This window comes from Doryrhamphus excisus, linkage group LG10, assembly GCF_037039965.1.
Source record: "Doryrhamphus excisus strain RoL-2023G ecotype Guam linkage group LG10, RoL_Dexc_Guam_v1.1, whole genome shotgun sequence".
In the NCBI taxonomy this organism is placed as follows: Eukaryota; Metazoa; Chordata; class Actinopteri; order Syngnathiformes; family Syngnathidae; genus Doryrhamphus; species Doryrhamphus excisus.
In genome coordinates, this window is record NC_136366.1 from 11,815,001 (window position 1) to 11,836,712 (window position 21,712).

At 46.2% G+C, this 21,712-nt stretch overlaps 2 protein-coding genes across 7 annotated transcripts in view; both read left to right on the plus strand.

The window, feature by feature from the left end:
* Positions 1–6,937, plus strand: part of dab2 (DAB adaptor protein 2) — a 9,444-nt gene extending 2,507 nt beyond the window's left edge. For 2 of the 4 annotated variants that reach the window (XM_058064434.2, XM_058064433.2), the window contains exons 2-16: positions 950–1,000; positions 1,470–1,710; positions 1,995–2,134; positions 2,195–2,293; positions 2,358–2,489; positions 2,568–2,651; positions 2,990–3,016; positions 3,090–3,131; positions 3,207–3,269; positions 3,824–4,381; positions 5,448–5,565; positions 5,631–6,224; positions 6,295–6,473; positions 6,562–6,638; positions 6,702–6,937. In XM_058064434.2, the coding sequence (XP_057920417.2) occupies positions 1,566–1,710; positions 1,995–2,134; positions 2,195–2,293; positions 2,358–2,489; positions 2,568–2,651; positions 2,990–3,016; positions 3,090–3,131; positions 3,207–3,269; positions 3,824–4,381; positions 5,448–5,565; positions 5,631–6,224; positions 6,295–6,473; positions 6,562–6,624 (2,244 nt within the window). In that variant the 5' untranslated portion in view covers positions 950–1,000; positions 1,470–1,565 and the 3' untranslated portion in view covers positions 6,625–6,638; positions 6,702–6,937. The remainder of the gene's footprint in view (positions 1–949; positions 1,001–1,469; positions 1,711–1,994; positions 2,135–2,194; positions 2,294–2,357; positions 2,490–2,567; positions 2,652–2,989; positions 3,017–3,089; positions 3,132–3,206; positions 3,270–3,823; positions 4,382–5,447; positions 5,566–5,630; positions 6,225–6,294; positions 6,474–6,561; positions 6,639–6,701) is intronic. The other 2 variants (XM_058064435.2, XM_058064437.2) reach the window with 2 other exon arrangements.
* A 299-nt stretch (positions 6,938–7,236) lies between these two features.
* Positions 7,237–21,304, plus strand: LOC131114725 (uncharacterized). Of its 3 annotated transcripts, none has more exons than XM_058064340.2 (26): positions 7,237–7,367; positions 7,785–7,963; positions 8,043–8,637; positions 8,742–8,845; positions 9,257–9,322; positions 9,401–9,577; positions 9,667–9,800; positions 10,064–10,158; positions 10,769–10,823; positions 10,932–11,075; positions 11,767–11,994; positions 12,449–12,512; positions 12,574–12,766; positions 12,907–13,007; positions 13,116–13,431; positions 13,580–13,711; positions 14,392–14,428; positions 14,506–14,595; positions 15,686–17,615; positions 17,690–17,867; positions 17,948–18,011; positions 18,087–18,231; positions 18,295–18,379; positions 19,733–19,830; positions 20,136–20,799; positions 20,873–21,304. In XM_058064340.2, the coding sequence occupies exons 2-26, from the start codon at positions 7,791–7,793 to the stop codon at positions 20,975–20,977; spliced, it is 5,973 nt and encodes a 1,990-aa protein (XP_057920323.2). In that variant the 5' UTR covers positions 7,237–7,367; positions 7,785–7,790; the 3' UTR covers positions 20,978–21,304. The 3 variants fall into 3 exon arrangements, with proteins under 3 accessions (XP_057920323.2, XP_078650242.1, XP_057920325.2); XM_078794116.1 differs by having other exon boundaries at positions 17,948–17,990; XM_058064342.2 differs by lacking the exon at positions 13,580–13,711.
* Positions 21,305–21,712: the final 408 nt, after the last annotated feature.

A 21,712-nucleotide genomic window follows, 5' to 3' on the forward strand; every position in this document is an offset into this window, starting at 1 on the left:
AACGGCAAATAATAAAAACTTAACAAACCACATATAGTTGGTGGGTAGACAAATTATTTTTTTCAGATTAAAATTAACAAAACATTATTAGAGCCCTGTAGACATGACAAAACACGACTATAGTCACATTTATTCTCTTTTTATTTACAACATATTGCGCAACTGCAGGGTCTTGAGACACATGCTAACTCGCAAACTAGAGAGCTAGCGACCTAAACAGTAGCCTTCAAGTTATTTCCTTTAAACTTAAATAGCCAAAAACTTACCACTTCCACATGGATAGGGAGGATAACTATTAACAGTTATTTAACCTTTAACATGAACATTAATCAAACGTAATAATTTTTTCTGGGTACATGATACCATACAGCATCCATATCAAAATTGCGCGGCCCGCACTAACATTAAACTTTCATATCAAGGCGCGGGCCTCAAACTAGCGGGCCGCGTGTTTGAGACCCCTGGCTTAGCGTAGACATCTGATTTGAGGAGACATCAGGACCAGCAGACGCTTCAAAGTTGTCCTTGGTGGTGCCAGTTAACATTTGAAATGTGCAGCGGCTCGGGTGACCTCCACCAAGGCCGGCGTTTATCAGGAAGGATGGTTTAGGCTGGCGGTGAAGGTCTCCTTGAAAGATGTTCCCCTAACAAACCAGCATGACCAACTGGGATAAGATGGAAACCAAATGAACACAACTGGAATCGACTGTCAGGCTTTATCATTTATTTCCTTCCTGACATTCCTCTGCAAACGTCTTGCTAGAACGTCCTCGTGGTTATTCAGTCAGGTTGCTGTGATGTCATCAGATTGGTCACATGACTGGATAGAAGAGGAGCGTGTTTTCCCGACTGTAGATGCTTAGCTATGCATCACAAGATCTTTTGAACATTAACTTCAGCTTATTGGCCAACCTTTGCCCACGTTCAACCTTTGCTCTTCTGCTCGCAGCCTCCCTGGACCAGCACTGCAGCCAGTGTAGCGTTGGAACTGCTCCGGGAGGTACGTTTCTTAGCTTAGTCCCATTGCCGCTTTTCCTGGCTAATGTTGCTCAATGTGTGCAGTGGTCCTGTGAGCCACAAGGGGGGGTTGTTGTCCAACATTGTGATCATGGATGTTTTCTTGTGTGAGGAACTCTGACGGCAGCTTCATTCAACGCATGTTCCTGTGGATCTCCACATGGGTTGACAATGATATCTTTTTCATCCATTTTGAGGAGTGAGATTTGTGTTGCCGATGCCTGATGGGCTACCTTGTGGTGGTCTCCAGCAGCTTTGGTGATGTTGTCTTTGCTTTAAATGTGTGTAGTCTAAATGTGTTTTATTTGTCGGTCCTGTGAGGTGAAGATGTTTTATGGGTCACATGTCACGTTAGGCTAGTAAATGTTTATTGCAGGTTGTTAAAACGCCATCATGGAACATTCAGGAGCTCGGAGAACGTTCCTAAGCATCTCTTCCACCTTGTGTTGCAGATAAAGCAGTGAAGTATGTGTGGATGCTAAGAGGTGTCCTCCTGAACTCTTAGCAGCCTTCTCCCAGCCGAGCCGCCGTCCAACGCGATATTCGCCATGTCCACAGAGGTGGAGATCAACGCGGTCGTCCCCGCCGATCCCGGCGCCACGTCCCCCACCTCAGCATCTGCCTCCATCTCCCCTCCTGCCTCGCCTGCCAGTGCCGCATCAAAGGTCCCATTTCGCAGGGACAAGAAGAAAGGTGAGACACGAGCCGTGACGCTTATCTCTGATGATGTCTATTATATTGTCTAAAGGAGTGTGAATGTGACTATAGGGGTGTTATGTCATGTCTAGAGGGCTCTAATCGTGTTAAAAAGTGTATTTAGAAGGTGGTAAACAGGTGTTCTATGCTCTAACTATGAAAATATCTATTCATTATCTACACTGCTTACCTGGCTCGGGTATTGGGGGTTCCTACTTTGTGGAAATGGACTTATCATGGTCGGGTCTGGAACCACAAAGTGAAGGTGTTGGCTTGTCCAGTTCCAGACAAGACAGACGAGTACCTGCTGGCCAGGTTTCAAGGGGACGGTGTGAGGTACAAAGCCAAGCTGATCGGCATCGACGACGTTCCTGAGGCCCGAGGTGACAAGATGTGCCAGGACTCCATGATGAAGCTGAAGGTGTGGAAGCAAACACTGTGATGATATGACAGCAGCACTGGAGTCATGTCTTTCCTCCAGGGAATGGCGGTAGCTGCTCGCTCTCAGGGCAAACACAAGCAGAGAATCTGGGTCAACATTTCCATGTCTGGGATCAAGATCATTGATGAGAAATCAGGGGTGGGTCAGTTGCTTTCTTTTCCGTCACGCTATGCACATGCTTGGCTAACGGCTTCTCCCGCAGGTGATCGAACATGAGCATGCTGTCAACAAGATCTCCTTCATCGCCAGAGACGTGACGGACAACAGGGCCTTTGGTTACGTGTGCGGCGCAGAAGGCCAGCATCAGTTCTTTGCCATCAAGACTGCGCAACAGGTCCGTCTTACTCATCCCACCCCCCCTAAAGCGAATGCTGCGCCATGCTCATGACATGCTCGTTCTGTCACCGAGCAGGCGGAGCCACTGGTCATGGACCTAAAAGATCTCTTCCAAGTCATCTTCAACATGAGGAAAAAAGAGGCAGAGGACTCCTTGAAGGTAAAAAAAGAGGCAACACTGCCTCCTGGTGGTCATTCTTTCAACATCATCCTCATGCTGCTCGAGGACACGTGCACTTTCTTTTGGAGTAATCCACAATCCTGATGTCAGACATCAACACACATCTTTCTACTATTTCTGCCTTCTAAAGATATACAAAGAGGTAAAATCTTACCTTTAAAATCTTTTTGAATAGCTTCGTCCCATGACCGCTATTCATTAGCTGCCTCTTTTTTTAGCTGTTTGTATATCTGTAGAAAGCAGAGAAGAGAGAGAGGGAAGTGTGTTGATGACTTTTCCTTTGTCACGGTGTTGATGTTCCTTCTGTTCGTTGACAGGGAGAGAACGGCAGCGCAGTAGTTGAGGTGAGTACAAGGAAGTACTCGATTGACTTCAGTGATGGATTTCCTCCCATTAATGATTCCAATGTCTTCCCAGAATGGAAGTAACGGCGGGCAAAGTGGAGGAAAAGGCAGCCAAGTAAGAATCTGAAGTTGGCGTAGCGTGAGCAGTGGAGTGTAAAACTTGGTGTGTTTGTCTGCCATTGGCGTGCAGGCGGTGGAGCAGATGGACCTGTTTGGAGACATGTCCACACCTCCAGACATCCAAGCTGCAAACGTAAGTACGCTACGTAGCTTCCATTTGGCATGGCAGCATCTCCTGTGGCCTATAACCAACCATCATCATCATCGTCATCATCATCAAACAACAGCACAAAGTAATCTGTGTGCAAATCTTAAGTATAAACTCACTTCTGGAACAGACGATGTTCTTCTGGAAGTCAGTTGCTGCTTAGTCACACCAGCCGACATTTAAAGCTGCTAGAAGCTTTCAAGCAAGGTCATATGCTGTCACCATGGCAACCAGTCCTACAAACAGCAGTGTGCGAACACAGAGGCCTGGAAGTTACACTCCAGGGGTGTCCAATGTTCTTCCACCTGGGGCAAGGAAGGCTGGTGATGTCACACATGGATAAATGCCTTAGCGGTCGATACCGTATCGCTGAGAAAGGCCCTGGCCAATACTCAATCAGGCACACTTTGGACACCCCTGGTCCATGACTGTCCACCTGCACAACAAGCTGGTAGCAGTAGCAGCTTTAACTGGTTGAACTGGTTTGTGATTGTGATGCTGCTTGTCTGATTCCTGCATCTCCCTCCCATGTTAACCAGGACTCTAATGATTTTCTCTTGCTGGACTTTTCCACCCAAGTGGACAGCAATCAGAATTGCATAAAGGGAAGCCTTTTAACATCCTGTGCCCCTGAGCAAAGGGCGCCGCCCCACACAGAGAACCCCTCGCGTCCAACACCGGGCTACTTCCCCGCCCCACACAGCGACCCTTTCACAGACCATGCCTCTTCCACCCTTTTCCAAGAGCCCGCTCATTGGCACGCATCCCTGGGCGCTCAGCCAGTGGGCACGGCTGGCGAGTCTTTGGAGGGAAAGACTGAAGACCAGCAGATGCTGACAAGTAAGAACATGATCCTGGCTCTCAGTAACGGCCAGTGGCCACTAGGGGGCAAGATAACAGACAGCGGTGCCATCACCCTGATGGACGGGAACGAGTCTGGACTGCTTCTCTCCACCAAAAACCCCTTTTTTGACTTGTCCACACCCTTTTCTAACGGAATGAGCCACGAAGCCCCAGAGATTCCTAGCAGGGACTATGTGCTTCTAACCCCGCCTCCCCAGAGTTCTAAGGCCGGACGAAGTGGAAGGAGTCAAAAGGTGACCTTGTCGTGTGGGACGTGTATTCCCTGCATGCGTGATGCACTTGGTTGGTTGCCCAAAACCCCGCCCTCACCTGCATCTGCATGGTGTCTTGGTGTTTCCTTTTCTGACAACAGACCTCTTCTCTCCTCCTTCTGTCTGTCACGCTTCCGCCAGCACAGCCCTGGTGAGTGGCAAAGCATGCTGGGAAATGTTTGCTCAACAACATCTCACTCTCTGCTATCCCAAACACTCGCAACTTTTACTTTGAGAGGTTGGATGGACGGAGGTTTTTTTTTTTTTTTTTTAACAATTTTATTACTCTAACACTTTGTTTCAAACTTTCTGCTTCTCAACACCCACACGTTGCCAATATAATATCATACCAGATTTAATTTACTTTTATGAATGGAGATGCAAGTGTAGTTGGTACACACCTGGAGGTAAGAAGTACTGGGAGAAATGACAATGAAAATCATGACGGGGCTGCACGGCGTACTAGTGGTTAGCGCATAGACCTCACAGCTAGGAGACCAGGGTTCAATTCCGCCCTCGGCCATCTCTGTGAGGGGTTTGCATGTTCTCCCCGTGCATGTGTGGGTTTTCTCCGGGTACTCCGGTTTCCTCCCACATTCCAAAAACATGCTAGGTTAATTGGCCACTCCAAATTGTCCATAGGTATGAATGTGAGTGTGAATGGTTGTTTGTCTATATGTGCCCTGTGATTGGCTGGCGACCAGTCCAGGGTGTACCCCGCCTCTCGCCTGAAGACAGCTGGGATAGGCTCCAGCACCCCTGCGACCGTCGTGAGGATAAGCGGTAGAAAATGAATGAATGAAATATCATGACGTGACTACTACAATTTGGGCCAATAATCACAATATCAACACTGATGCAAGGTTAACATTTTAAGATGGGTAGAGAAGCCTGCTGTGCCACATGGCGGGCATATTCATGGGCCGGCTTGTTAGCTTCAATAAGTGTCTCCTGTTGTGCTCATACGGTGGTTCTAGGTTCCGTTACCCCTTGAAAATAATAAAAATGAACCCAGGCGAACGTTAACCACATTGCCATCCCTTCATAGCCCTCAGGGAATGACTTGTTTGGATCGGAACTCTTTGCCGCTCCGGGTCAGCATGCCGACCTTTTCAACAACACAGAGGCCAAGTCCACCTGCGCTCCATCCTCCATCGCAGCTTTAGGTAGGAGACGTCTCTTATTCAAGTGCTCTTGTACTTCAGTGTTTAGATGATCTTTTCATGTCCAGGAGATCTTCAGTTAGGTCCACCATCCAGCACCGGCCTCTGGGGAGCCTCCAGCGCTGCACCCTCCGTGTATGGGGCCCCCAGGCCCGCCTACCCGCAGCCGTCCGCCTTCGGTGGTCTCCCCATACCACCTGCAGCCTGGGGCCAGCAGATGCCCCCTCAGTTTGGTGCCCCGCATCTAGCCCAGCCCCATGCCTGGGGTCAGCCACCGCCGGCCGGCCCTCTCGTCTCACCAGGTTGGGGTCAGCCGGCCTCTACCAACCCTTTCCAACCCAGCCCGTTCCCCATGATGGGCGAACAGCAAGGCCCGTCCCGCCCGCCTCCTCGGCCACCCGTGAAGGAGCCCCCCAAAGTTGAGAACAACGCCTTCACCGCTTTGGACCCCCTTGGTGTCAAAGAGAAGAAGACTGGGAAGGACATGTTCAAGGACTTCCAGCTCGCCAAACCACCTGCTATCCCGGCACGGAAAGGCGAACAGGTGACCCCCAAAGAATCGGGGGCTTTTGACCAGTACTTCTCCAATAAAGTGGGCGTGGCTCAAGACGCTGCAGACCACGATGACTTTGACATCAATCAAATATCAGCGACTGTCAATGGTAACACACCTGCAGGGGGCGCTGCAGGGCGTTGAGAGCAGTCCTTTCCTCACAGTCTTCTTCTATTTAGATCTTCCCAAAACGGCAGTGGCTCCCAGCCTGAGCGCCCCTGGTCCTCTGGACGCCGCCTTCGCCTCGGTTCCCACCACAAACAACTGGGCACAAGGACAAGGCAGCAACACCAACATGTTCGATGAAGCATTCGGAGCCCCTGATTCCGATCCGTTTGGGGTGCCGCCAGCCGCAATGGTAGCCAGGGAACGCCTGAAAGTGCCACCATGTTAAGTGCCAGTCATCATAAATGATAATAATGATGCTTTTCCTTTGCTTGTGGAAGACTTCTCCTGTGGATCAGAGCTCAGCTGCCTTTGGAGATCCTTTTGGCAATCCCTTCGCTTGACCATCACACATTTTGTACGTAGTCCGTTCTTTCTTTTTGATGATTCATTACAAAATAACTCTGTCATGTTTTTGTAGCTGAAATGAATTCCTGGAGACAACACTGCCGCCAGACCATGGAAAAGATGGATTCCGCCCAGACATCTCTCACGTCGCCGCCTCCTGATGTTATTTCTTTTGCCTGATTACTTATTACCTAAGAGCATTGATCTGACACACGTTTTGTCATCATCTGCTGAAGAGTGAGAAAAGAAAACCAGATGTGTCCTGATGGTGCCTTTTGTTAAAGAAATAAAATAATGATACAGCTGCAACTGTGTGAATCTGCTCTTTTACTCCAACTTGAAAACGTTCTTCCTCATTTGTTACTTTTCTACTTGATTATTTGACACTTTGACAATTATTAACACATCTGAGTCGCACTCTGCATTATTTTTATATCTAATTGTTTAACATTAATTAACAAGGCAGGTGCAAATGTATTCTAACTAGTGACCAATTGTATTGAATTCAATTAATGACCAATTTTATGCAATACAATTAAAGGTGTTAATAAAAAAATAAATGTAGACGCGTTACAGTGTAGCTTCAAAGTCAGACTACATTTCCCAGAGGGCCTTTCGCGGCGAGGAACTATTGCGTCATGGGCAAGATGGCGGATTAACCAAGCCGATACCTACATGGTTCTGTTACTTGTCATTTAAGGGCCTTTTGTTTCTCCCAAGAAATACATTCGTAAAACAGGTACGAGTTTAGAAGCGACGCTTGAAATTACTGAAATGAAGTGTTTGCTTTTTCCTCACCTGAAATAAGGCATTTGTTAGCACAATGCTAACAACAGCGCACTGGTTGGAGTGTGTGTGTGTGTACTTCTATTGACACATTGTATTTAGGTGTTTTGTTTGCATTAGCTGTGTTTTCTCGTCAAGTCGTTTGGTATATGTTTTACGATAGTTTGAAACGCAGCGTCACATTTGACGTAATATGTTGAAATGTGTTATACTGTACATATTTCACACCGTAGTAACACTCTAGTTTCTTATATGGGGTCTGGGTGTGTTTACCTAGCCTCCTGTAGAGATTACCCGGTGTTAGGTTAGGCTAAATAATGACTAAATATTTGTAATATGATGTTCAATAAACGCCTTCTAAAATGTTTAGGTCTGGATGTTTCGGCGCTCAAGGTTCAGCGTTCGACCCAATGTGGGTGGACCTGGGAGGACAGCAGCACCGCCACAGGAAGCTGCCCCGGTGGGTCAGGAGGAGGCCCCCCGGTCCCCCAAAGACATCAGCGACGGTGCTTCTATATCTGTTGCTGGCACTGCACCTGCCGCCTCAGGGTGAGGGCTTATATTTTGGGTTTTTTTTTGTTTTGAAATGTGAAATATGACTGATATCTAAACTGTTTTTCTCTTGCAGAGATGGAAACGATCCAAGTGGGGAAGGCTGCAGCTCCGCAGCTGCAGTCCAGAGAAGAAAGCGCTTTTCTATCAAGCCCAAAGTGGCCCCGGGTCGCCCCGCTACCCTCCCTCGAGTACCCAAGTCTCCCGCCAAGGTGGTCTCTGAAAGTCCAGCAAAAGTCTCAGAACTTGAGTCGACAACATTCAATGAAGTTCACACTCCAGCAGCCACACAGAGCCTCCAGTGTCCATCGCCACAGAAGCCCTCAGCAGATATCAAGCTGCTTTGTGTACAATCCACTTCTGTCTCCTCTGACGGGTCTGAAGACACCCTAAAAGAAAGCCACTCCCTGCCAAGAGGTGGCAAAAAGCCAGAGAAGACATCTGACTGTTTCATCAAAGTTCCTCCTAGACCTCTGGATAAAGTTTCCCTCCCAGACAGAGAATCTGCTGAACTCTCAGAAAAGGCCAAGACTCTTCTGTCATCAAAGGGCAGGTCATCAATTCCCAAATTCTCCCTGAGCCGACTTTTAAATGATCCATCAGATGTTCAGAGGCTGGAAAAGGCTCAGAAGCTACGAGACCTGCTCAAACAGGAGATGCGCAAAGAGAAGGTGAGCATTGACAACTTTTAGAAACAATCGCCCAGTGGGATACATTGTGGTTATCTCAGGGCATGCGTGTTGAGGTGATTGGCACGTCATCTACACTCTTACAGGCTAGGAGGAGGTCCAAGAAGCACCTGAAGGAATTTAGTGTGGATCCCACCAAAATGACCATGAGGGACCTCATTCGGTACCTACCGCTGTCCAACCCTATGTCGTAAGTGCAGTCCACTTTTTTAAACTCAACACTCTGCATCCCATCCAGTATCGATACCAGCATAATTCACATATGCGAAATGTCCAATATCGACTTACCAAACATGAGCCACATCTGTGCTTAAACGTTGTCAGCAAGCGTAGACGTCCCCTTCACTCGCAACCGTGCACGCATGCATGTGCATGGACACACAAACTCTTGGCATGACGCATTCACAGCCACAGAGAACAGTCAGACAACACTAACTCCTACCACACAAGAGATGCTTGTAGGATATCACATCAAGATCAACAATGCTAACGTAGCCAGCTGTTATGTATATAGTAGAGAGGCGTTTATTAGCGGTATTGGCATTGGATTGGAATTGAGAAAATGTGGATGGTTGTTGACTGGACTGTGTCCATGTTTTAGGTCCAGTATTGAAGACAGCAATCAGGAGAATGAGACTGTTATTCCATTTTCTCCAAGACTAGAAATGTAAGTTTGCAGCGTGGTGTATAAAAGGTATCTTTCACTTATGACGTGTGTGATGGACCATCCTGCCGTCCACTGTAGACCACCAGAGAGGACGCAGAAACCCGAACCTGAGGTTGTCCCCAAGACAGGAAAGCAGACGGAGGAGGAAGAGGAGGAAGGTGAGGAGGCGGGGCAGGAGGAAGAGGAAGATGAGGCGCTGATGGTTCCGCAGGTAAAAGTGGCAGAAGACGGCACGCTGATCCTGGACGAGGAGAGGTTGGTACACATTAGGACCCATGAAACAAAATGCTGGAGTAAGACTCCTTATCTGCTGAAACAATGATGAATGCGATCTGTGTATTCAGTTTGACCGTGGAGGTCCAGAGAACCAAAGGAGCTAACCCTGTAGAAGACAGAGACCCCATCTTTGAACGCGGATCCACCACTATGTACTCCAGTTTCAGGGCATCCACGTACTGCAAGCCCTGGTCCAGTGAAGGTTTGAACCACGACAACATGCAGCTAGCCCACTAGACATGCTTTAAGGACCACCATGTACCCCACCAGAGATGCTATAATGACCCCCACTAGACATGCTATGATGACCACCATGTACCCCACTAGATATGCTATGATGACCACCATATACTCCACTAGACGTGCTATGATGGTTATCATGTGATGATGTTATACTTTGAAAGCGCCAACCATCCCATTCTTGTGGCCAACTAAGATGTTGACTTTATGTCTATGTTGCTACAGAGACAGACATGTTCTTCCTGGCTATCAGCATGGTGGGGACGGACTTCTCCATGATCTGTCAGCTTTTCCCCAACAGAACTCGATCTGAGATAAGGGTGCGTCAGGGCATGACTGTTGTCTTATTCATAACCTTAAAGGAATGTTGCCCGTCATTCCCAATGCTTATGTCTTTCCGTTTATCTTCTACTCAGACTTACTATGAGCTAGCTAACAATGCACGTCATGGGAGGTACCCAACAAAAAACCCCACAAAGAAACACCAACAGCATTGCATTTGTAGAAGTGCAGCCATATTGTTACTGTAGCTGGTAACACCAAAGCTATATTTATCTGGTGGACCGACACGACTCCTCACTAGCCGCTCGTCTCAGCATCACTCACAGACTGAAGAGCGGATACCGAGCTCTCCATTTGGATACCACGACTCAACAAGATCTGGTGCTGGAAGATACGACATGTTTGAAATAATCCAAATACGGCCAGATATTGCAGTATTATACACGTTACCATCAATGTACTTCCACCCTTGGTAGAGGCTTTGTAGAGGGCTTCATAGTCCAACTGGCACCTCCCAATGGCATGCGTCTCTTTCCTTAGAAAAAGGCAAAGACATGTCTTCATGTTTCACACCCCCCCCCCCACCCCCCCCCCCCCCCCCAAAAAAAAGACGCTCAACATCGATGTTGGTGTCATCCAACCTTGCAGAACAAATTTAAGAAAGAAGAGCGGCTGAATTCCTGGAGAGTGGACAAAGCCTTCGGTAAGAATCACATCACTTGTACTTTGATCGATTGATTATACAGTACTTTGTAAAGAAGCATGAATGATTGATTATAGTTTCTAAAGAAGTGTGGTCTTTCTCTTCCAGAAGAGAGACGCAAGCTGGACATTGAGTATTTTTCTAAGCTGCTGCAGAAGGTACTGGAACTTCAGGAAAGCAGGAAGAAACTCAAGCTGCTTGTGGAGAAGAACGCTCCCAGGAAGCGCCAGAGGAAGTCAAAGGGCACAAAGAGTGAGTGCTTCCTAAAATGTTGACAGTAATCCTGTTGCAGATCCCACTGTGATAAATACCCCAGCCTACTGTGGGGGTGTATTTATTATTAATAATTATTTTATTATAAATTTATCATTTATAATTATTCAATATTGAAAAATGGAACATTTTTCATGTTATGACTTAGAAAACGTAAATACTAAATTGATTTTAAACTTTACCAGAGCCCTTAGTACATGAAATAAGCCACCTTTATTAGCCAACATAGTAGATATTCGTAATCAGAGAAAATAAGACATATTAGATAGATAATTCCTTGTTTTTTTGGACAGCTTCCTCCCTTGCAGCTGGAAATGCTCTTACCTGGTATGAGCCAATGTAGCAGTGTCATAGGGAACCCAGGAGTCTCACTGAACACTGACACCTAGTGGCCAATGTAGAGTACTACATCCACAATTACAAAGCTTCTTCTGCCTTGTATTTGTATTTGACTTCATTGAGTTACATCATTTAGTCATTTGTATGCTTGAAAATGCTTTATTTAGGCCAAGAATGAATACAGTTTGCTTATATATGTATTTATGTGACTAGTAATAGGCTGTATTCAACCACAAAACAGTAATCGTTGATGAATACATTTTGACAATATTGCCAGGGATTACTGTACATGAACGATTCATCTCATCAAGTCTTTTTTTCTCCCTAAAAGGGAAAAAAGCTGCCAGCGAGCTCAGTGGCAGCGAGGAGGAAGAGGACATGGAAGAGGATGTCCTCTCTAGCTCTGAGGCGGAGGACAGAGAGAAAGAGAACGAGGAGCTCTGCAAGGAGGGAGGAGCCTTAGTCTCTAAGGCCAAGAGGAAACGCAAACGCAGGAGTGAGGAGGATGTCTCTGCTCCAAAGTTGATGAAGGGGAAAAGGAAGACACGCAACAAAGAAGGTACAAGTCTGATTATTATTGTTGTTGTTATTATCATTATTATTAAGATTATGATGATGATAGGCGGCACGGCGGTCTAGTGGTTAGCGCGCAGACCACACAGCTAGGAGACCAGGGTTCCACCCGCGGCCATCTCTGTGTGGAGTTTGCATGTTCTCCCCGTGCATGCGTGGGTTTTCTCCGGGTACTCCGGTTTCCTCCCACATTCCAAAAACATGCTAGGTTAATTGGCCACTCCAAATTGTCCATAGGTATGAATGTGAGTGTGAATGGTTGTTTGTCTATATGTGCCCTGTGATTGGCTGGCGACCAGTCCAGGGTGTACCCCTCCTCTCGCCCAAAGACAGCTGGGATAGGCTCCAGCACCCCGCGACCCTCGTGAGGAAAAAGCGGTAGTGAATGAATGAATGAATGAATGATGATGATGATTATTATTTTACTCGTGTCTCCTCAGATGAGGCCTGCATCCCCAAAGACACAGAAGCTGCACTTCCTGAGGATCATCCTAACTCTGAAGTGTAAGGAATCATCTCTGATCTTTGCTGGAAGATTCCTGTTGTTATATATTTGCCCTAACAGGTGTGAAAGTGCTGAGATGGAGAAAACGTCAAAGGGAGCCTCGGTTCAGGCTGCTAGGCTCTCTCGAGGCAGAGCGACCAAACCTGCCGTGCCTCTGGGCCCAAAGCGGAGTAAAAAGCTCTCATCTCCTCCCTCGGCAGACCAAGGAGGAGATGGTGCGTCTGCTGAACAGGACAACACCTCTAAAGAGCAGGTGACTTTTACCGTTTCATGGAGAAGAGTGTCAGCTAGCATTTAGCACATGTCTTGTGTGTGTGGTGGCCAGAAAGTCCTTGCCCTTTCCATGACTTAAGCAAAGGTAGACCTAGCTGAAGGTCCTTCTTACCTTTTCAGGCCAACATGGGGACATCACCTTCAAGAGAAACCAGTGATGATGATATTGACGACTCCTCTGGCGATGAAGACTACCCCATTAAACCTGCAAAAGCCACCAGGTATGCATCCAACCTCCTGTAAAGGAACAATACAAGGACATAGGTTGCAGCCCCTCCTTCTCCTTCTCCTTCTCCACCGCTGTGCATTTATCTTTGCATGTTTGCTAGGTACGGCAGAGTCCCCAAACCTACTGCACTTTTAAATTACTCCGCCAAGGAGGACTCGCCTACCACTCAGCCTGAACTCCAACCCAAGAGGAGCAGAACAGCCAAGGCATCGCCAGCTACCCCGGCAGCCAAAAAGCCCAAACTGGGCATGCCCATAGCATCTGGGTCTGAACCCAGCAAGGGGAAGGATGACGACATGGAGGAGCGGGGGTCCTCCAGCGGTGGTGCCAGGGAGGAGTGCAGCACTCCAGTGTCTGCCAGCCTGGGATCTTCCCATGCCGCCATCCTACAGGAAGAAGAGGAGATAGCGGACGAGGTGACTTCACCCCCCCCCCCCCCCCCACTTACCCCCCCCATTCTTCCAAGTGTTTTATTGTCATTTCTACATCATTTGTGTCTTGGCATGCTTTTCATAATTCGCGCCTCACACGCACCCCTCTCTCCTCTCCCAATGTCCCGGCAAGCTCGATATCTTTGCCGATATGTCTGTGTTGGACATGTCCCAAGATGCACTCTGCCTCAACTCATCGTGTGAGCGTGCCCAAATTGAGACCGGGTCAAGAGAACCTTGTGTGCATCAGTTGGACCTTCTGGTCGTAAGTGTCCATTGCAAGAGTTTAACACCAGTTGTCAACAAGTGTTTTCCACAGGACTACAATCTGTGTGGTGGGCATTAGAGGGAGAAGCTGACGTAACGATTGCATAGTCGAATGAACTTTTCTTCCATCGCTTCTTTTTTGTCATGTTTTTAATGCCGCAAACAAGACCTAGCATCTGGGATTGCTTTAGATGGGCCCACGAGTGCTGCTCCTAGTGCACTATGTACCCTCGTGGCCGAGTCTCTTCACTGGATGTGTCAGAAGAGACCCAGATATGGACGACTGGCATTACTGCTTCAATGTAGTAGGAAAGCCACTATGTATTATAATTAGGTATCATATGTTGTGTGTGTGTATGTGGTATGGTATGAGGTATGGTATGAAGTATCATATTCTGGTATTAGATGAGATATGGAATGAGGTATTACGTATATGAGGGATGTGTATAAGGTATGTGTATGATGGATGCATTAAGAATGTGCCATCTACATTCGCACACGTGTTTCCTGTCAAAGGTCAAGCCGCATGTCCACGCTTGTGCTCGACCTCATGCATCATCTATGTTTTCCTTTCATTCAGTCTCATGTCTCATGTGTTTGTGGTTATTGTTCCTGCTAAGCTAAGCTGTCCTTCACGGTGGTGCTGATTAGGAAGCTAATATTGTCTTTGTCTTTCAGGATGTCATAGACTTCCTTTCCTCCGAGCACACTGAAGGCAGGTTGAGGATGTTTGTGTTTTTGAAGCACTGTGGTGTCAAAGACAAATGCTGACAGAGCCTTGTTCCCATCCAGTGTCTGAGGCTCAGAGCTACAACGAGGCCGCTCAAACTCTGCTCACCATCGGCCATGTCTCTCAGCTCCCCACTCAGGACCAAAACACAGGTTCGATACTCACACGTGTTACTCACCACAACACCTTTTATTGCACAGCAATTGATTGGTTGATGGATAAATGATATTGACAACATTGTTTGGAGACCATTTTTTCAAAAATGTAATGATAATTATAGGTTATAATTATAATAGATGAGATAAGACTGTTGATAAACTATTATTGTTGAAATATTTTTGCAATTTTGCAATTATTGTGTTTACACCACCACGTGCCAGTATCAGCCCGAGACCAAAGGTCGATGGCTGATTATCTTATCAATGTCTGACAATTAAAGTTCCATTAATCAAGTTTGGGTTTTTTGGTGACTGGAGAAGCACTAGGAATATTTATAGTTACAGTGACATTTCCTGTCACATGCGCGGAGTTTAGAAAGTTAAAGAAAAAAGCTTGAGGTCACCCTTAGTTTTCCGACTTGTATTTGCATTTTTAGTTTTTTCGATCATTTCAAGAGTGTCCTCCTCATTAATGGTGATAAAACGTTCCATTTCTAATATTCTGTTTGCTATTTTCCCTATTTGTCTTTCCCCGGGAGTGTCAACCGCTGACCGAGCACAGACGGCAGCAAAACAAACGCTGTGTGTTCACGCTCGCGCGCTGTTCTCTGATTGGTTGTTTCACGGGCACGATACCAGAGCAGCGCGCTCTGAGTGGACAGCTACGGGGGCTGATACTGGACATGGTTAAACTCTATATTTTATCAGTATCACTGCCCTGGGCTTTGACACAGTATCATTTTGGCCTTTTCCCGTATCATTCCAGGGTACAGGGCCAATTAATACTGTAGTATGTGATAATCACACATATCACTCACCACAACACCTTTTATTGCACCACAATTGATTGGTTGATGGATAAATTATATTGACAACATTGTTTGGAGACCATTTTTTCACAAATGATATCATAATGATATCATAACCCAAGTACTTCCTATCGATAGCAATCCTGACATGGCTCCTTCTAGAAGCATTGTGTTGCACTTCATTGATTGATTGATTAATTGGCTGGTTGGTTGATTATCCTGACAAGTCTACTTTGTGCCAGTGTTTCAGGTCTTACTAATATGTGTCATTGCAGGCATACCTTTGGACGTTGGAAATGAAACTTGTCTACGTTTGGAAGAGGAGATTGTAGCGGAGTTAATGGAAGAAAACAATTCCAGACCAGTTCTGCCTGTATCTTTAGACCAGGAGGCTGCCAGTACATACAACACAGAGTCTTCACCTCAGATTGGTGAAGGCATGGGCGAAGAACAGAGACCAGCATCAGGTCCTGACTCAACCCTACCATCACAATCAAGCCCACATACCAGAAAAGCTCACTCATCCGAGGTGAAACCAAAACCTGACCTTTCCGGAGCCTCAAGAGAGCCCGAAACATCAGCAGCGGAGATCCATAGTGCTGCTCCTGACTTGTCTAAAGAAACTACTCCAAACATGGCACACTACATCCAGCCCTCCAAAGAACAGACATGTGACGTGGAACAGGCCACCATGGAGGCCAAGTGTACAGATGCTGAAACAAATGGCAGCTCTCCAAATGCTGGACCTGCACTCACAGAAGCACCAGCTCAGCAATCAGGTGGAGATGCTGGAGACGCCGTGCCTGAGAACTCCAGTACACCCCCGTCATCTAAAGCCATTAGGAGGAGGCCATTCCAGAGGATCAAACCAAAACCCAACATTCCCCAAATATCAAAACATCAAGCCACCAAAGAGGCTAGCCTGCCTTCCAATCTGGAATCAACCTCCAAAACCACATCTGAAGTACATCTGCAATCTACTTTACATGCTGACCAAACAGGTCCCAGTCCAACCGTGGATGTAAGCTCTACTCTGCTGTCTGCAGGGGAAGCGACTTCTAGTAATGTGGAGAAGACTACCAAACCTGCTGATCAGGTCAGGAGTGAGCCGCAGCCCACAGATGCTGAAAAGATTCAATGTGCCCCTAATAACATCACAGGAGCACCAGCTCAACAATCAAACGCATCATTGCTCCAAGAAGGTGGCGATCATGGCGTCACGCCAGAAGTAAATCAATGTCACAACTCTAGCAATCGGCCATCATCTCAACCCACCAGGAAGACTCGATTCCCAAGGGTCAAACCAAAACCAAACCTTCCACAGATATCAAAAAGCGGACGCTCTACACATCAAACCACAAAAGAAACGCTTCTGTCTGCAAATCAAGAGTCAAGCAGCAAAAGAGCAGCTAAAGTAGAATCTTTCTCCACAGATAAACCCAGTCAAAGAACTTCAGCTGTGACACCATCCGTGGGCTGCAGCACCAGCATGATCCCTTCAGAGGAGGCTCCTAGTCCGCGTCAGGAGGCAGAAGCTGACCAGGGTTTCCCAACAGAGGATTCTGGAAAGGAAAATCAAGGAATTAAATCACTGAGCTTCATCCCTGAAAGAACTCCAATTTCTTCTAATAATGAGGTTCCATCAGCATGTGGCCCTCATGCAGAGCAGGCTGCATCTCACCAAGGCGGCAAGCTCACGGAGAAAAGCTCCAACTCTGCCTTGAAGCCTGACTCTTCTGGCCACCCAAGCGTAGAAGCCCCATCACCAGCCTTGCCATTGGAGCCCACAACGGAGCACCCTTCTTCTTCTTCTGGAGATAACAAGAAGGATGTTGTCTCAGAGGCATCAAAGTACACTCCAGAAACAACTCAAAGGCGGCAACACCTCCCCAAAGTCAAACCCTATTTGAGATCCCCTGCTAGAGCGATACGCTGTGTGTCGCAGTCAGGGGATGGAGGTGAACCCTCAAAGCAAACATCTCATATATCTTCACAACATCAGCTAGTAGAAGAAAGGTCAGAACCACAGTCTGGAAATAACGAGGAAGTGGCAACAGCTTGCAAAGAAAGGCCAAACGACACAGCTCCTTGTCAGGACAAGGCAGAGGGCGGGACTTCCTTGGAATCTGATGGCCACGTGATTCCTGCCCTGCCCTCAAATGTCCAGCCAGGTGAAGATATTGTCAACATGCCGTCCCTTAGATGGTAAGCTCAGCATTCTTTGTGGCACGGGCTATCAACATCTGCTAACATATTTTTTTTCCACTTACACTCAAAAGCTTAGATAATCCTACGTTGCCAAAAACCTCCACAACAACTAGAAGACCCAAACCCAGCCCATCCACAAGCCACCCACGGCCCCAAGAAGTGGCAGATGCAGGTCTGACAGCCTTGACGCGTGCTCCTGTTCCTCTGCACACGCCCAACCCTGTGGTGCCAGCAGAGGGAGCTGTTGAGGTAAGCGTGTGGAGACGTGTGCTTTGCATGACGAGTGCGTGTCCAGCTGCTTCTCCATTTCTTTCCCTCCATGACTGCAGGATCAACCCACGTTGACGACTGCACAGAACCAAACTACAGCAGGTCTTTCGATATTTCCAGACAGTAAGTCAGTTAGGTGTGTTGTTGTTACGATTATGATTATTATGATGATGCAACGTATCTGCTCCCACCTCACAGCACTGTCGGTGCCCTCGGATCCTGATGAACCATTTTTTATCCTCTCCCTGACTGAGATCCCAGTCGTCTGTGCCGGGGAGGTACCGGCTGCCGCCCCGCAGCCGCCACCTCCACTCCCTGAAGCACATGCGTCAGGGCAGCAGAGGTGAGTAAGTGAGGATGGACACACTGCATACCTTCTTGCTGTCTCATGGCATCCCTCCTACAGTCTTGCCGTGGACACCGTGGCAGCAGGGCAAGTTTCTTCCACGCCCGACCTCCTCCCATCCAATGATGAGACGTGCACCACCACGGTAACTTTTAATATCGTTGAATCCATTATGATCATAAGTAGGCATGGGCCACTTACAGACCTCATCAAAATCTTAAGACCTTTTCCACATTTGGATCTCAATGAGGTTTTAATAGAGCTACAATATACAAAAGCAAGAAGGGGGGGTGTGACAAAAAGCACTTTGAAAAGTCATTTATGACAACAACCAATAACAACCAATTACCTAAAAACAACCAATTAGCTAAAAATGTCATCCAATACTTCTCTTCAAGAGAGGAGAAATATGATCTCAGGGAAGAAGTAAATTTGAAACACTTCTATGCTAGGACTACGTTAAAAAGCCATAGCACTTCAGTATGTGGAATCAAACTATGGAATGGATTGAGTGAGGAAATCAAACAATGCACAACGATGAGCCAATTCAAGAAACAATACAAGCAGTTGATGTTTGCTCAATACAAGGATGAAGAGTCTTGAACCAGTCATGATGTGCTATATATATCACTATATTGACACTTACTATGGTACACATTATGGCATTGTAATGGTAATGGTTTTATTTCATTTGAACATGCATCAGATTACAATTGAGTGCATCCCATAATCAGTTCCCAGTTCCACATGTCCACATGTAAATCCTACCCCTCCATCTGGTACTTTTACAATCAGTAACTGTTACATTTGTTCACTTCCTGCTTTCCATAATACAGTTTAAGGTTTTTTTTGTTTGTTTTTTTCGGTACGAGGTGATATTACCATACACTTCCATACATAAAAAAAACCCTAAACTGTATTATGGAAAGCAGGAAGTGAACAAATGTAACAGTTACTGATTGTAAAAGTACCAGATGGAGGGGTAGGATTTAATAAGCTTTGCTTCTTCCTACTCCTTTTGGACATGTGGAACTGGGAACTGATTATGGGATGCACAAATGAAATAAAACCATTACCATTTATTGAAAAGAACAATTCTAGTGAATTTGGCTGTTACTCAGATGATCAAACGTTCAAAATCTTCTCTCCAAACCAGAAGTACAAAATGTCTCAGTAGGACTTGGTAATGAGTAGCTCCACCGTTCTTGTTCATCACTTCAAAAAACGGTCACCTGGAGAGGGGATGGACTTTATTCCACTCTGCCGTTGAGAGACAACAGGTAGGGGTTGCAACGCTTGTTGCGCCCCGACTCGTTGCTTGTACTTGTACGAGTTTAGGGGACAGGTCCTGACTGTTGTTTGCGCTTACATTATGTAGTCGCTAGGTACTATATAGTACATCCAGTATGCTGTGCATAGTGTAGGTATAGAAGAGTATGTAGTACATAGATGGTAGTAGTATAGCAGCTAATGTATATGTGTGTTTGTGATGAACCAGGGTCCAGCCATGGAGCATCCTGTAGCGTTCCCAGAGGAACAGCAGACGCAGGCGTGCACCTCGGCAGCACCATGGAGAGCAGCAAGTTCTCCCAAAAGGTGAGCAACACTGGGAGGAACATCTCGCATGCATCCTGTAGTGCTCCTCATAAAGTACAAGATCTAAAGTCCTTCCAATCCATTCCCACCTTAAATTTGCATCAACACATTCGCACTTTTTCTTTGGCTTTTTTACACCAAAGAAGAAGCAGCGCCAACAAGGCTTTAATGGCCATGACGTTTGCTGGGAATGATCTTCTCCATTCTTCTCCTATCTTCCCGTTTTCTTTGCTTTCACCCTGGATCACATGACAAATGCTCTCTTCTTACATTTTTAATCTCCTCACTTCCACGCTTTCTTTTAGGAAACCCAAAGGCTTCCTGTCCTTTCTCTCTGGAACAGGCAGTGCCACCCAGTCCGAGTCCACACGACTCAAAGCCGCTTCCAGACGACCAACAGTTAAAGCTTTACAGAGACAGAGACCTCCACGCCACAACAACGCCAGCACCACCACACAAGCACCAGTGGACACCAGCCTACCAGATCCAGTGGACACCAGGCTACCAGAACCAGAGGAAGCAGAACCAGAAGCACCAGTGGAGACCAGCCTACCAGATCCAGTGGACGCCAGGCTACCAGAAGCAGCAGTGGAATCTACGCTACCAGAACCAGAAGCAGCAGAACCAGAAGCAGCAGTGGACACCAGGATACCAGAAGCAGCAGTGGACACCAGGCTACCAGAAGCAACAGTGGACACTAGGATACCAGAACGAGAAGCACCAGTGGACACTAGGATACCAGAACGAGAAGCACCAGTGGACACTAGGATACCAGAACGAGAAGCACCAGTGGACACCAGGATACAACAACCAGAAGCACCAGTGGACACCAGGATACAACAACCAGAAGCACCAGTGGACACCAGGATACCAGAACCAGAAGCACCAGTGGACACCAGGACACCAGAACCAGAAGCACCAGTGGACACCAGGCTACCAGAAATGCATGCAGCTCCTCGTGGAGCTGAGGTAAGTGGCAGCCCAGAGCACCATCTACAGGCCATGAGTGTTCAGTGTGACACGTGTGGATTTTGTGTTTCAGGTTTCAGTATGTGAGGACCACAGCAGCACGGCCGTCCAAGAAGAACCCACTGACGTGTCCCAGTACTTCCTAAGAGACATTTTTACTGACATCCAGGACACATGACCATGGCTGTATGTTACCGCTATACATTTTTTGCTAGAACTCTGAATCCAACTGGATGATATTTTCATTTATTTAAATGCATTTGTATTTTTCTAACTAGTCAATACATATTCACTTGTTTCACTCAAAAGACTGTTTGGGAATTATCTGTCCTCAATCTTATATACTATGCTACTTATAAACATTTACACTATGTATCACATTCACTATATACACAGAAGTATGAAAAAGTTTGGGCACCCCTGATCATTTTTGATCAAATTAATTCCCTCACTATGTTCATCAGAGTGGAACCTGATAGCTAAAATCTCTGACCTAGCTTTAGTATCCTATGTATGTATATATATATATATGTATATATGTATGTATATATATATATATGTATATATGTATGTATATATATATGTATGTATATATATATGTATGTGTATATATGTATGTATATATATATGTATGTGTATATATATATGTGTGTATATATATATGTATGTATATATATATGTATGTATATATATATGTGTATGTATATATATATATACGTATGTGTATGTATATATATATACACGTATGTGTATGTATATATATATATGTGTGTATGTATATATATATATGTGTGTATGTATATATATATATATGTGTGTATGTATATATATATATATGTGTGTATGTATATATATATATGTGTGTATGTATATATATATATATGTGTGTATGTATATATATATATATGTGTGT

Coding starts and splice junctions, on each gene's coding strand:
- LOC131114725 (XM_058064340.2), top strand. CDS start 7,791: ATGTTTCGGCGCTCAAGGTTCAGCGTTCGACCCAATGTGGGTGGACCT. Junction 9,323..9,400: donor TTTTCTCCAAGACTAGAAAT/GTAAGTTTGCAG, acceptor CGTCCACTGTAG/ACCACCAGAGAGGACGCAGA. Junction 18,232..18,294: donor CATGCGTCAGGGCAGCAGAG/GTGAGTAAGTGA, acceptor TCCCTCCTACAG/TCTTGCCGTGGACACCGTGG.